Here is a 12,475-nt window from a genome sequence, read left to right as displayed (position 1 = left end):
CAGTATCAGAAATTAAATTAAAACAAATTTGTTTGGAATGGTTGGAGCTAAACTTTCTGTATTTATTTTTTCCCGCCAGGTGAAGGTTATTGGGCGCCCTGACGCCCCGGAAGGCCCTCTGGAGTTTGACGACATTCAGGCCAGATCAGTGCGGGTCAGCTGGAGGACACCATCAGATGATGGCGGCTCTGACGTTCTGGGATACATCGTTGAGAGGCGGGAGGTACCCAAGGCTGCCTGGTATACAGTCGACTCCAGGGTGACCGAAACCTCTCTGGTGGTGAAGGGTCTGAAGGAGAACGTGCAGTACCACTTCAGGATTTCTGCTGAGAACCAGTTTGGTGTCAGCAGATCTCTCAAGTCTGATGAAGCTGTCACACCGAAAACACCACTTTGTGAGTATTTTTTCTGTTTTTTTTCTTGAAGTCCAATCCCAACTGATATTTGTCAAAAGTTACATTATAAAACAAAAATTTGCTTTACCTCCAGGCGCCCCAGAACCTCCAAGCAACCCACCAGAGATCATGGATATTACCAAGACCACGGTGTCTCTGTCCTGGGCCCGGCCCCGGGATGACGGAGGCTCCCGCGTTACAGGATACTACGTGGAAAGGAGAGAGGTGTCGACAGAGAAGTGGGTTCGACACAACAAGACTCACATCACTACCACCATGTACAATGTCACTGGTCTCATCCCCGATGCAGAGTACATGTTCAGAGTGGTGGCTCAGAACGACATTGGGCAGAGCGAGCCTGGTCCTGTTTCAGAGTCTGTGGTCTGCAAAGATCCATTTGGTGAGTTTTTGTAGTATGAAAACTATTTTCGCATGAATACATTGATAAGCAGAAGTATACAAAACCAAAAAAAAAAAAACATCAAAGTTTCTCCATGAGTATTAATCTCCTCCTGTCTGTCTCCTTAAAGACAAACCCAGCCAACCAGGAGAGATCGACATCATCTCCATCACCAAGGACTGTATCACCATCCACTGGCTCAGGCCAGAGCATGACGGCGGCAAGGAGATTCTGGGCTACTGGATTGAGTTCAGGCAGGCTGGAGAAAGTGCCTGGAAGAAATGCAACAAGGAGCGCTCCAAGGATCGTCAGTTCACCATGGGCGGCTTGATGGAGGCAACTGAGTACGAGTTTAGAGTCTTCGCCGAGAATGAGACTGGACTCAGCCGACCTCGCCGCACACCCATGGGCATCAAGACCAAACTGAGTGGTGAGCTGCTACAGAATTTGAATCCCATCAAACACAATGACTTTATCCGCCTGATAACTATTTATGTGTAGTTTCTTTAAAACGTTGTGTTAGTTGAACTAAAATGTTTTCTGTAGACTTTTATACGGTATGCTCTGAGGTTGCAGCATCAGGATTGTAACAATGTGTATTTTACAGCAAATAGTAAAAAGCCTTTAAAACGTTGCTTATGTTTCTGCAGTTGGTGAGGCTCCGGCTTTGAAGGAAGAGATCCAAGATGTAACCACCAAGCTTGGCGAGTCCGGTACCCTCACCTGTGGCATCATTGGCAGACCTCTGCCTGAGATCAAGTGGTACCGCTACGGCAAGGAACTGATCCAGAGCCGTAAGTACAAAATGAGCTCAGATGGCCGGAACCACTCCCTCAGCATCCTGACAGACGAACAGGAAGACGAGGGCTTGTACACCTGCAGGGCCATCAATGAAGCTGGAGAGATCGAAACCAGTGGCAAACTGCGTCTGCAGGCAGCACCACAGTTCCACCCCGGCTTCCCTCTGAAGGAAAAGTACTACGCCGGAGCTGGCACCAGCCTCCGCCTCCATGTCGTCTACATCGGACGTCCCATCCCACAGATCATGTGGTTCTATGGCAAGAAGCCGCTGAACGCATCCGAGAATGTTATTATTGAAAACACTGAAAGCTACACCCACCTTGTGGTGAGGAACGCTCAGAGGAAGACCAATGCTGGCCGTTACAAGGTGCAGCTCAGCAATGTGTATGGAACCATCGACACCGTGCTTCGAGTTGAAATCCAAGGTAACGCCAAAGAACTGAGTTTGTGTTTTTAGTAAATATTAGTAATTAAATATTGTAGTGTCAAGCAACAAATAAAAATGACTTTGTATAAAAAGAAATTACTTAACTATTACTTTGTATTTGTATAAACAAGAACTATTACTTATTCCACTTTCTGTATTTTTGTCCAGATAAACCATGCATCCCTGAGGGCCCTGTTATTATTGAAGCTTTGCTGAAGAGCTCAGTAATCATTAGCTGGAAGGTGCCTAAGGACGACGGAGGCTCCATGATTACTAACTACATCGTGGAGAAACGTGAGGCCAAAGAAGGCGAGCAGTGGCAGCTGGTGTCCTCCTCCATCTCTGGCACCACTTGCCGTGTTCCCAACCTGATCGAGAACGCTGGCTACTACTTCAGAGTCTCTGCCCAGAACCAGTATGGAGTCAGTGAGTCTCTGGAGATCCCATCAGTTGTCATCATCAAGAGTCCATTTGGTAAGTTGTTTGCCAGTTTTGGCTCTTTAGCTTCATTGCACAGGCAGGGCTTACTTTACAAGTATGTAGAGCACTACAGTAACATTACCTATTTATTTCTCAGAAAAACCTGGCATTCCACAACAGCCCTTCATTATCAGCTCGACCAAGGACTCCTGCGTCGTCTGCTGGAAACCTCCAAGCAGCGACGGCGGAGCTAAAATCACCGCCTACTACCTGGAGAAACGTGAGAAGAAGCAGAACAAGTGGATGTCAGTAACCAGTAAGAAGATTGTGGAGACCAGCTTTGAGGTCACGGCCTTGATCGAGGGCTTCGAGTATGAGTTCCGTGTCAAGTGTGAGAACATGGGTGGTGAGAGCGACTGGAGTGAGATTTCAGCGCCTATCATCCCCAAGTCCGACCAGGCTCCTCGGGCTCCCGCGTTCAGGGAGGAGATCAGGGATATGATTGTCAAATACCACGCCAATGCCACGTTTGTCACCAAGGTACTTTATTCTAACTGCATTTGCTTAGAAGGGATCGCTTGCAATGTCTGTATTTATGAAGATCTAGATATGTAACATAAGTCAAATGAGAAGATTGACACAAGTTTCTTTGAATCCTGTCAAGTTCATCAGCACAAGCATTACTTAACTTGGTTACTTTTCCTATGACAAGGTGGTGGGACATCCCAAGCCTTTGGTGAAATGGTACCGCAGTGGAAAGGAGATCCAGGCAGATGGCACCAAGATCAAAGCCTTGGAGTTCAAGGGAGGCTACTACCAGCTGGTCATCACTGCTGCTGATGAGAATGATGCAACAGTTTACCAAGTTAGAGCAACCAACTCCTCAGGATCCATCTCTACAACAGCCAACCTAGAGGTGGAAGGTAATGATATACCGTTGATATTGCTAATTAATTAGTGCTTTTTTATTGTCAAGTGATGTCCTCTACACCTTTAATTCCTTAAATTGAAAAAAATGAATGAATATCAAACTAATGTTTTTTATTATTTGAATTCCAGTTCCTGCTAAGATCCACCTGCCATTGGAGCTCCAGGGAATGGGAGCAGTCCATGCTGTCCGTGGTGATCACATCACCATCAAGATCCCCATCTCTGGCAAGCCTGAGCCAGCAGTCATTTGGCAGAAGGGTCAGGAGATCCTCTCCAACTCTCCTTATTACCAAGTCATCACCACCAGATCTTTCACTTCCCTGGTGTTCCAGAAGGGAGTGGAGAGGAGAGATACTGGCTACTACATCATTACTGCAAAGAACAGGTTCGGAACGGACAAGCAAACCATTGAGGTGAACATTGCCGACATACCTGATCCTCCAAAGGCATTGGCTGTCAGTGACATTGCTCGGGACTCCATCACCTTGACCTGGGAGCCCCCTGCCAATGACGGTGGAAGTGACATCATAAGCTACATCGTGGAGAAGTGTCCCACCACTGCTGACAGGTGGATCCGTGCAGGACAGACCACTGACTGCAGCATTACCATCATCAACATATTCGGAAAGACCAAGTACCAGTTCCGCGTCATTGCGGAAAACCAGTTTGGCCTGAGCCATCCTTCTCAGCCAACTGAGCCCATCACCACAAAGGAAGACAAGTCTGTGATTAGGAACTATGACGAGGAAGTGGATGAGGCCAGGGAAGTCACCAAAGAGGAGGCTCTGTTCTACAAGGTAAAGGAGCTGTCCTCCAAGTACATCATCTCTGAGGAACTCGCTCGTTGCCAGTTTGGAGTTGTCCACCGCTGTACGGAGATTGCCACAAAGAAGACCTTCATGGCCAAGTTCATCAGGGTCAAAGGAACTGATCGTGAACTGGTTCTCAGAGAAATTGAAGCCCTGAATGTAGCAAGGCACAAGAACATCATCTATCTACATGAATACTTTGAAAGCATGGAGGAGATCATCCTTATCTTTGAATTCATTTCTGGAGTTGACATCTTTGAGCGCCTAGGCACCAGCAACTTCGAGCTCACAGAGCAGGAGATTGTTCGCTACCTGAGACAAGTCTGCTCTGCCCTCAAGTTCTTGCATAGCCACAACTTTGCTCACTTTGATATCCGCCCAGACAACATTGTCTACACCACAAGAAAAAGCACCATCATCAAGATAATTGAGATGGGCCAGTGTAGGCTGCTGGTGCCAGGAGAAAACATTAGGATGCCGTTCTCTGCTCCGGAGTACTGCGCCCCTGAGATCCACCGTCACGACCTGGTCACAACAGCCACTGATATGTGGTCTGTTGGTGTAATGGCCTATGTTTTGCTCAGTGGCCTTAATCCGTTTGCTGCAGAGTCCACTACAAAGATGATTGAGAACATCTCCAGCTGTGAGTACATCTTTGACAGTGAAGCATTTAATGACATCAGCCTGGAGGCTATGGACTTTGTGGACAGACTTTTAGTCAAGGACAGGAAGCTCCGTATGACAGCCCACGAAGCTCTCGAGCATCCATGGCTCAAGATGAAGATCGAGAATGTCAACAACAAGACCATCAGGACACTGAGACACAGAAGGTACTACCAGACCCTGGTGAAGAGAGTAGATACCATTGTATCATCAGCTCGTGTGGCCTATGGTGGCGCCTTCAAGAACCAGAGAGGATTGGCTGTTGGTAAAGTGAAGATTGGAACAGAATACCGTGGTCTCCGCACTGGTCCAGTCATGCATGGCTCAGCTGAAGAAGGTGGCCATGCCAGATTTACTTGCAGTATCACCAACTTTGACAAGAGTACTCAGGTGACATGGTACCATGGCAACCGTCAGCTACACGCAAGCACTAAGTATGAAATCTCTTACAGCAATGGTTTTGCTAGCATCTACGTAAAGGACATTGAAGAGAGTGACGATGGTGTGTACAGATGCAAGGTGGTGAGTGATGATGGAGAGGACAGTGCTTACGGAGAGCTCTTTGTTGAGACAGTGAGGAGCATCAGAGAGTACTACATCAGCCGCTCTGTCAAGAAACTGAGGAGAAGAGTTGACAAGACAAAACTCCTACAGAGACCGCCAGAGTTCACTTTGCCTCTCTACAATCGCACTGCCTACATTGGAGAAGATGTGCGCTTTGGTGTCACCATTACTGTGCACCCGGAGCCTCATGTCACATGGCTGAAGAATGGCGAGAGAATCAAACCAGGTGAAGATGACACCAAGTACACGTTCACAAGCGATAAGGGTCTGTACCAGCTGATGATCCACAACGTGGATAAAAATGATGATGCTGAATACACCGTCATGGCCCACAACAAGTTTGGAGAAGACAGCTGCAAGGCCCGTCTCACTGTGACACCTCATCCTGTAACCGAGGAAACTATGAGGCCCATGTTCAAGCGTCTGCTGGCTAATGTTGATTGCGTTGAGGGACATAGCGTCCGCTTTGAGCTCAGAGTCTCAGGAATCCCAACTCCTACTCTGAAATGGGAAAAAGATGGTCATGCGCTGCAGTTTGGTCCCAAGGTGGTTGTCATACAGGAGGACATTGACTACCATGTCCTGCACATCAGAGATACTCTGCTCGAGGACTCTGGTGTGTACAAGGTTACAGCAACCAACTCTGCTGGCTCTGCAAGCTGCCAGGCTACACTTAAGGTGGACCGCCTCACCTACACCAGGAGAGAGTACAAGAGCGAGGAGGAGAAATACAAACACATACAGAAACAAATTGAAAAGACCAACAAGATGGCCATGAAAATTGCTGCCACCGAGGAACTTGTACCTTTCAACCCCACAGCCCAGGAGGCACTCAGTTATGCTGCAGAGATGTACAAGCCTGCAGTGAGCACTAAGAACGTTGAAGGCGAGTTCGACATCACAGTGGAGAAGTCTGAAACTAAGAAGCTGGAGGAGGAGAGGAGGATCTTCATGCCGTATGAGATCCCTGAGCCTGTGACTCATGATCCCAAAGCTCTGGATGAGGACAAAGCTATTAAACAATTTGTGCCTCTCTCTGACATGAAGTGGTACAGGAAACTGAGAGACCAGTATGAGATTCCAGAGAGGATGGAGAGGATTGTGCAGAAGAGGCAGAGGCGTATACGCCTTTCTAGGTGGGAGCAGTTCTACGTCATGCCCCTCCCAAGAATCACCGACCAGTACAGGCCAAGATGGCGTATTCCAAAACTCACTCTGGATGACTTGGAGACTGTCAGACCTGCTCGCCGTTCACCTTCTCTTGAATCTGAAGTCTCCTTCAGATCAAGAAGAAGATCTCTGGGAGACCTCAGCGACGAGGAGCTGCTGATGCCCGTGGACGACTATCTTTCCATGAGGAGAACAGAGGAAGAGAAGATGATGCTGGAGGATGAACTGGAGCTCGGCTTTTCTGCCTCACCTACTGGCAGCCCTGTTCGTGTTGAGCGACGTGCCGTTGAACGTGAAGAGAGGAGGCAGGAGGTCAGGCACGAGGCTGCCGAGATAACTGAGACAAAGAAGAAACGCACTGTTTCACAATATATGAGGAGGAGAAGGTCACTTTCTCCCACATACATTGAACTCATGCGTCCAGTCTCAGAGCTGATCAGACCATCACGTGCCATGCCTGTGGAAACAGAGGGAGAGATTGTGGGAAGGAGGTCCCCTACCCCCGAGAGGACCCGTCCCCGCTCTCCCAGCCCCATCAGGTCCGTTGAGAGATCATCGCGCTCTTCCTCGAGGTTTGAGCGGTCTGCCCGCTTCGACATCATGTCTCGCTACGAGGCCAGAAAGGCTGCTCTGAAGGCAGAGAGGAAATATCAGGTGGTTAGCCAGACACCCTTCAGCCTGGACCATGCTCCCCGTGTGACAATCAGGATGCGCTCTCATCGCATCCCAATTGGCCAAGACACAAAATTCACCCTGAACATCCAAAGCAAGCCAGAGGCCGAGGTCAGGTGGTTCCACAATGGAAACGCGATCTCTGAAAGCAGTGAGAAATACATCTTCACCAACATGAGTGGTGTTTTGTCCATCACTATCCTGGACTGCCAGGAGGAGGACAGTGGCACTTACCGCTGTGAATGCTCCAACTCTAAGGGAGAAGCTTCTGACTATGCCACCCTTGATGTGTCAGGTGGTGGCTACACTACCTTCGCCTCTCGCCGCAGGGATGAGGATGCTCCCAAAGGACACGTCCCTGAAATGCTTCGCATTGACCATTATCACACCACCCACTTTAAAGCTGGCTATGCTTCTGAGAGCCACTTTGCAGTGGAAGAGAGCAAGTCTAAGCTAACGGAGACACATGAGGTTGTCACACGGGAAAGGTATGCTCCCTCCTCTGCTGAGAGGTACTCCTCTGCTGAGAGATACTCCTCTGCTGAGAGGTACTCTTCTGCTGAGAGGTATGATTCATCCATCAAGTTTGCCTCCGCTGAATACCTGTCATCTGATTCCTCCTACTCATCTGAAAAGTTCTCTCTGACTGGCAAACACACCACGTCTGAATCTAAACTGAAGTCATCTTCAGCTGCTGTTTCTGAGGAAGTTGCTGTCACCAAGGTGAAGCCTTCTCTTCCTGCCAGAATCCTCACCAAGCCCCAGTCTATGACAGTTTCAGAGGGGGGGACCGCCAGATTCTCCTGTGATATCGATGGGGAGCCTGCATCCACTGTAACATGGATGCACGAGAGCAGAACCATCGTCTCGTCTCACCGCATCCACGTCACCACCACCCAGTACAAGTCCAGCCTGGAGATCTCCTCTGTGATGGCCTCCGATGAGGGCAGTTACACGGTGGTGGTAGAGAACTCAGCAGGCAGACAGGAGGCTCACTTCACCTTGACCATCCGCAAAGCAGCTCCTAAAGAGGAGGTCAAGGCTGTCAAATCCCCTGAGCCATCTGTAAAGTCACCCACTCCCAGTGTGAAGTCACCAGAGCCTTCAGTCACATCACCTGCTCCTTCAGTAACTTCTTCTGTCCCCAGTGTCAAGTCCCCCGAGCCTTCGGTTAAATCACCCACTCCAAGCGTGAAATCTCCTGAACCAACGTCTCCTGCTCCGGGTGTGAAGTCACCAGCACCTGGTGTGAAGTCACCGACGCCAGGTGTGAAGTCACCAGCGCCGGGTGTGAAGTCACCAACGTCGGGTATGAAGTCACCAACGCTGGGTATGAAATCTCCTGAACCAGAGGGAATTAAATCTCCAAGGAGCATCAAGTCTCCTGAGCCAGCTGCACCCTCTCCAGCACCAGGCATAAAATCACCAGCTCCAGGTGTCAAATCTCCTGAACCTGAGGGAATCAGGTCACCACGGGGTATAAAATCACCTGAACCCAAGGTCAAGTCACCACCACCACCTCTCAAGACTCCGGAGAGTGTGAAGTCACCCGAACCTGAGGAAATCAAATCACCCCGTGGCATCAAATCTCCAGAACCCGCAGGACTCAAATCACTTAGAGGTGTCAAATCTCCAGAACCTGCAGGAATCAAAACCCCAAAGGGAATCAAGTCCCCAGAACCCGCAGGCATCAAATCACCAAGGGCCTTGAAGTCCCCCGAGCCCGAAGGAATCAAATCACCTCCTAGGATGAAGTCTCCTCCTCCTATCATGTCCCCCAAGAGGGTTGTGTCTCCACCGACTGTCAAATCCCCAATCCCGAAACCTCCTAAAGTCCTGAGTCAGCTTAAAGCCGAGGCCAGTGAAGGCTCGGTGAGGATGTCCTGTGTCTGTGAGAGCAGCATCAGGGAGGTTGTGTGGTACGTCAATGGAAGGAGGCTCTTGCAGAGCAGTCGCTTTGAGATGCACTACTCTGAGGGCTCCTGCAGCCTTCTCATCCATGATTTGGCAGACAGCGATCAGGGAGAGTACACCTGTGAGATGACATCAGAGGGAGGGGTATCCAAATCCTCCTTCTCCTTCACCGGACAGGTGTTCCAGTCCATACGCATGAAGGTCACGGCCTACCGCGAGCAGCAACTGGCACTTAAAGGTGAGCTCCTGCCTCAAGTACCCAAGCAGATTTAGTCCAGTTTCATGCTGAATAAAGTAAACCCTGTCATAGCCCTAACTGTGAAGATTTACCATTTCTGTCTCCATCCTCAGGATCAGGATCCATGAAGATGAGTCACAAGGAGTCGTCATCGTCTGTGAGCTCGTCCATGATGATGAAGAAAGAAATGCACATGATGGAGGAGTCCTCGTCTTTCTCTTCCTCCGCCCAGCAGGCAATGATGTCATCCATGATGGAGTCCAGCTCCTTCAGCAGCATGGCAGCTGAGATGAAGTTTGAGACCATGTCCATGTCCAGCATGTCCTCCGTGGCATCTGAAACATACGCCATGAGCTCCAGCAGTCTGGCGGAGATGTCGTCCCACATGGAGGGGTCCTCATTCAGAGCCATCGGTATGATTAGTCATGAAATCTGTAAAACATTTGGATTTCAGTTTGTGGCATTAAAAAAAACAAAAAACGTTGCTGTCATTTTGTCGCTTCCAAATTAAGATTAAAATTAAGATTCATTTTCAGAGACAACAAAGACATTTAGTGTGAACTGAACAGCTACAGATAATAAACTGGATGCAGAAGGTCGTATAGCATTTTTATTCATAACGTTTCAAGGGTTGTCTGTCCCATTCACATTAATGCAATATCTCAAGATGGGAATTTCTTCAAATTTAGCAAAAATGCCCACTTGGTCTGATTAGAATTTGGTGATCAAAGGTCAAGGTCACTGCACCCTCATGAAAGATGTTTTTGGCCCTAACCCTAGTTCTAACTAATTCTAGTTTATACCTGATTTTGAAAATCAAAATTTTGCATTCAATTCCCTAGCCATTCTGTTGTGAAATGTTGTGGCCAGTGGCATTTGGATTTTCAGAACTCTGTGCACTGATGTACATATCCTGCGGTTTCCAGGTTCTGCTCCAAGGATTGAGGCTCTGCCAGAAGACATCAGCATCGAGCCGGGCAAAATCCTGACAGTCACATGTGCCTTTTCTGGTGACGCAAAACACATCGAGTGGTCCCGCAGCGGCAGAACCATCGAGGTGACTGCTGGCGGACGCTTCCACATCGACACTACAGAGGACCTTACCACCCTCATCATCACCGGGGTGAAGGAGGAAGACGCTGGAACCTACACCCTGAAGCTGTCTAACGAGCTCGGATCCGACACAGCGACTGTTCACATTAGCATTCGATCAGCGTAAAAAACACAAAACAAAAAAAAAAATCTAATCTTTCACTCTTCCCCTCTTCCCTACTTCCATGCCTTTTTATTTAATTATTGAGCGAAATAATCGACTTGATCAAGATCTGGATTTCTGTTCTTGTAAATATGAACTATTTTTGTACCAATCTTGACATTAATTTATGCCAAACTAGACTAAAGTCTAAAGTTGTTATAAAATGTGCCATATTGGATAACTATGACTTAGGATTTTTGAACCACTTTTCTGTGACATGTACATAATGTATATAGCCGAATTTAACGGTTATGGGAAATGTATGCATTGTTATTTATGACAATAATATTAACTGAAACAAAATGAAACTAAATGTGGTTTAACAGGAGAAAGTTCCAGTAGGAACGAATACCCTGTTAAACTGAGAAACTAAACTCTGTGCCTCAACGATAAGTTGAAGTCTAAGATTGCCTCAGCAGGTAGAGAGGCTCCCTGTTGATGTTAACTCAATCAGAGACAAAACTATGAACGCACCGCGGTGCATTGTAACCAGAGCTTGAGATCCTGAGTGCTGTTTGCAGTTACCCTCATGTAAGCAGGACGACTGGACCTCGTGCTCCGACTGATTATGTCATACCGCCATTTCGATGACATGCTCACAGTGCGAGCGGCCTGCACTCCCTGAGCACAAGCGTTTCTTTTTGTTTTGTGCTCCGCTTCTGGCAAGCGACCACTCGCACGGACTCTTCAGTCGTTCCATCAACCTGGCCAATCACATAAAACTAGAGTCCATCCTGTGCTTGTTTGCAGAGGCAGAGCTGTCTCTTGGAGGTCTGCAGTGTGTTTGTGTGTTAGTTTTTAGAAGTTCACCTGTCAGTCAAGCTGGGCGCCCCCAAGCAGCTGAAAGCAACTGTCACTGGGATCATCAAGGACGGAGAGAAGTGTGGTCTTGCGAGTCGCCTTGCACTTTGGTTTGATTGAAGTTAGCTGTAGCGTTGACTATTTTCGCAGCCTCCTTGAGCTTTTCTCCAATTATTGATTTAATAAAGCATGATTATCAGCACTACAGGAAGTCTCTGCTGTGGTTATTTGCATTTATCTTCCCTGCTTTTGTCCAAAAAATGTGATGAATAAGTCACCTCAAGAACTGGATCACGACCCTCAAAAAACAGCTAAAACCAATATCAACATAATATGGTTTTAGCTGGTCTTTGACCAGCTAGTCAAGCTGTGCACATTTATCTTTACATATAACACGTGACAGAAGACTTGACGGATTTATGCCCTTTGCTTTTCATACTTCCTCCTCATGACACTGTTATCTCTCAAGGACATGGATTTGGTCTCAATTTCTTACAGGAAGTTCAACAGATAAACCAGCTAGAGTGACCATCACAACCTAGTAGGACTAGTAGTTGACCAGCTTAACCACCTCAAACTGGTCAAGCTGGGGGTTTTTTTTAACAGGGCAGTATGTTGTCATAAATAGCATTGAAAAGTCAAAGTATTGCATGTTGTCCAAAATCACATGAAGAAGTTAAAGTATCACATGTAGTTGAAAATTGCATAATAAAAGTCACAGTTTAGCATTTCACCCAAATCGCATAAAAAACACAGTATAGCGTGTCATCTCTCGCCTACTTATCTGGCTCGAGTTGCTTCAAGGCATATCATGCCACTTATCAACTGTCATTGCATTTGAAATTTGATCAAACCCATCAATTCAAAAAATCAGGTAAACCAACATGCGGACCTCCCTAACTGGAATCAACTTCATCTAACTCGTCACCAGCCGACATTGTGCTTCCATCTCTCACTCCCACGTCACAATGTTAAAGTCTTGCGAAAACAGGAACCTACTCTCATAGCTAAACACC

General features: G+C 47.6%; 1 protein-coding gene across 1 annotated transcript in view; it reads left to right on the top strand.

Moving 5' to 3' along the window:
- The window catches only part of LOC121939590 (titin-like), a 79,088-nt gene extending 67,424 nt beyond the window's left edge, over positions 1-11,664 (top strand). The window contains exons 75-84 of the mRNA XM_088083855.1: positions 80-395; positions 490-795; positions 926-1,225; positions 1,446-2,021; positions 2,192-2,497; positions 2,601-2,983; positions 3,156-3,366; positions 3,503-9,403; positions 9,523-9,816; positions 10,330-11,664. Of these exons, the coding sequence (XP_087939981.1) occupies positions 80-395; positions 490-795; positions 926-1,225; positions 1,446-2,021; positions 2,192-2,497; positions 2,601-2,983; positions 3,156-3,366; positions 3,503-9,403; positions 9,523-9,816; positions 10,330-10,622 (8,886 nt within the window). The 3' untranslated portion in view covers positions 10,623-11,664. The remainder of the gene's footprint in view (positions 1-79; positions 396-489; positions 796-925; positions 1,226-1,445; positions 2,022-2,191; positions 2,498-2,600; positions 2,984-3,155; positions 3,367-3,502; positions 9,404-9,522; positions 9,817-10,329) is intronic.
- The last annotated feature ends 811 nt before the right edge of the window (positions 11,665-12,475 follow it).

This window comes from Plectropomus leopardus, chromosome 10, assembly GCF_026936395.1.
Source record: "Plectropomus leopardus strain MGB_pleo_1.0 chromosome 10, ASM2693639v1, whole genome shotgun sequence".
In the NCBI taxonomy this organism is placed as follows: Eukaryota; Metazoa; Chordata; class Actinopteri; order Perciformes; family Serranidae; genus Plectropomus; species Plectropomus leopardus.
This window is presented reverse-complemented; position numbering and strand designations above follow the sequence as displayed.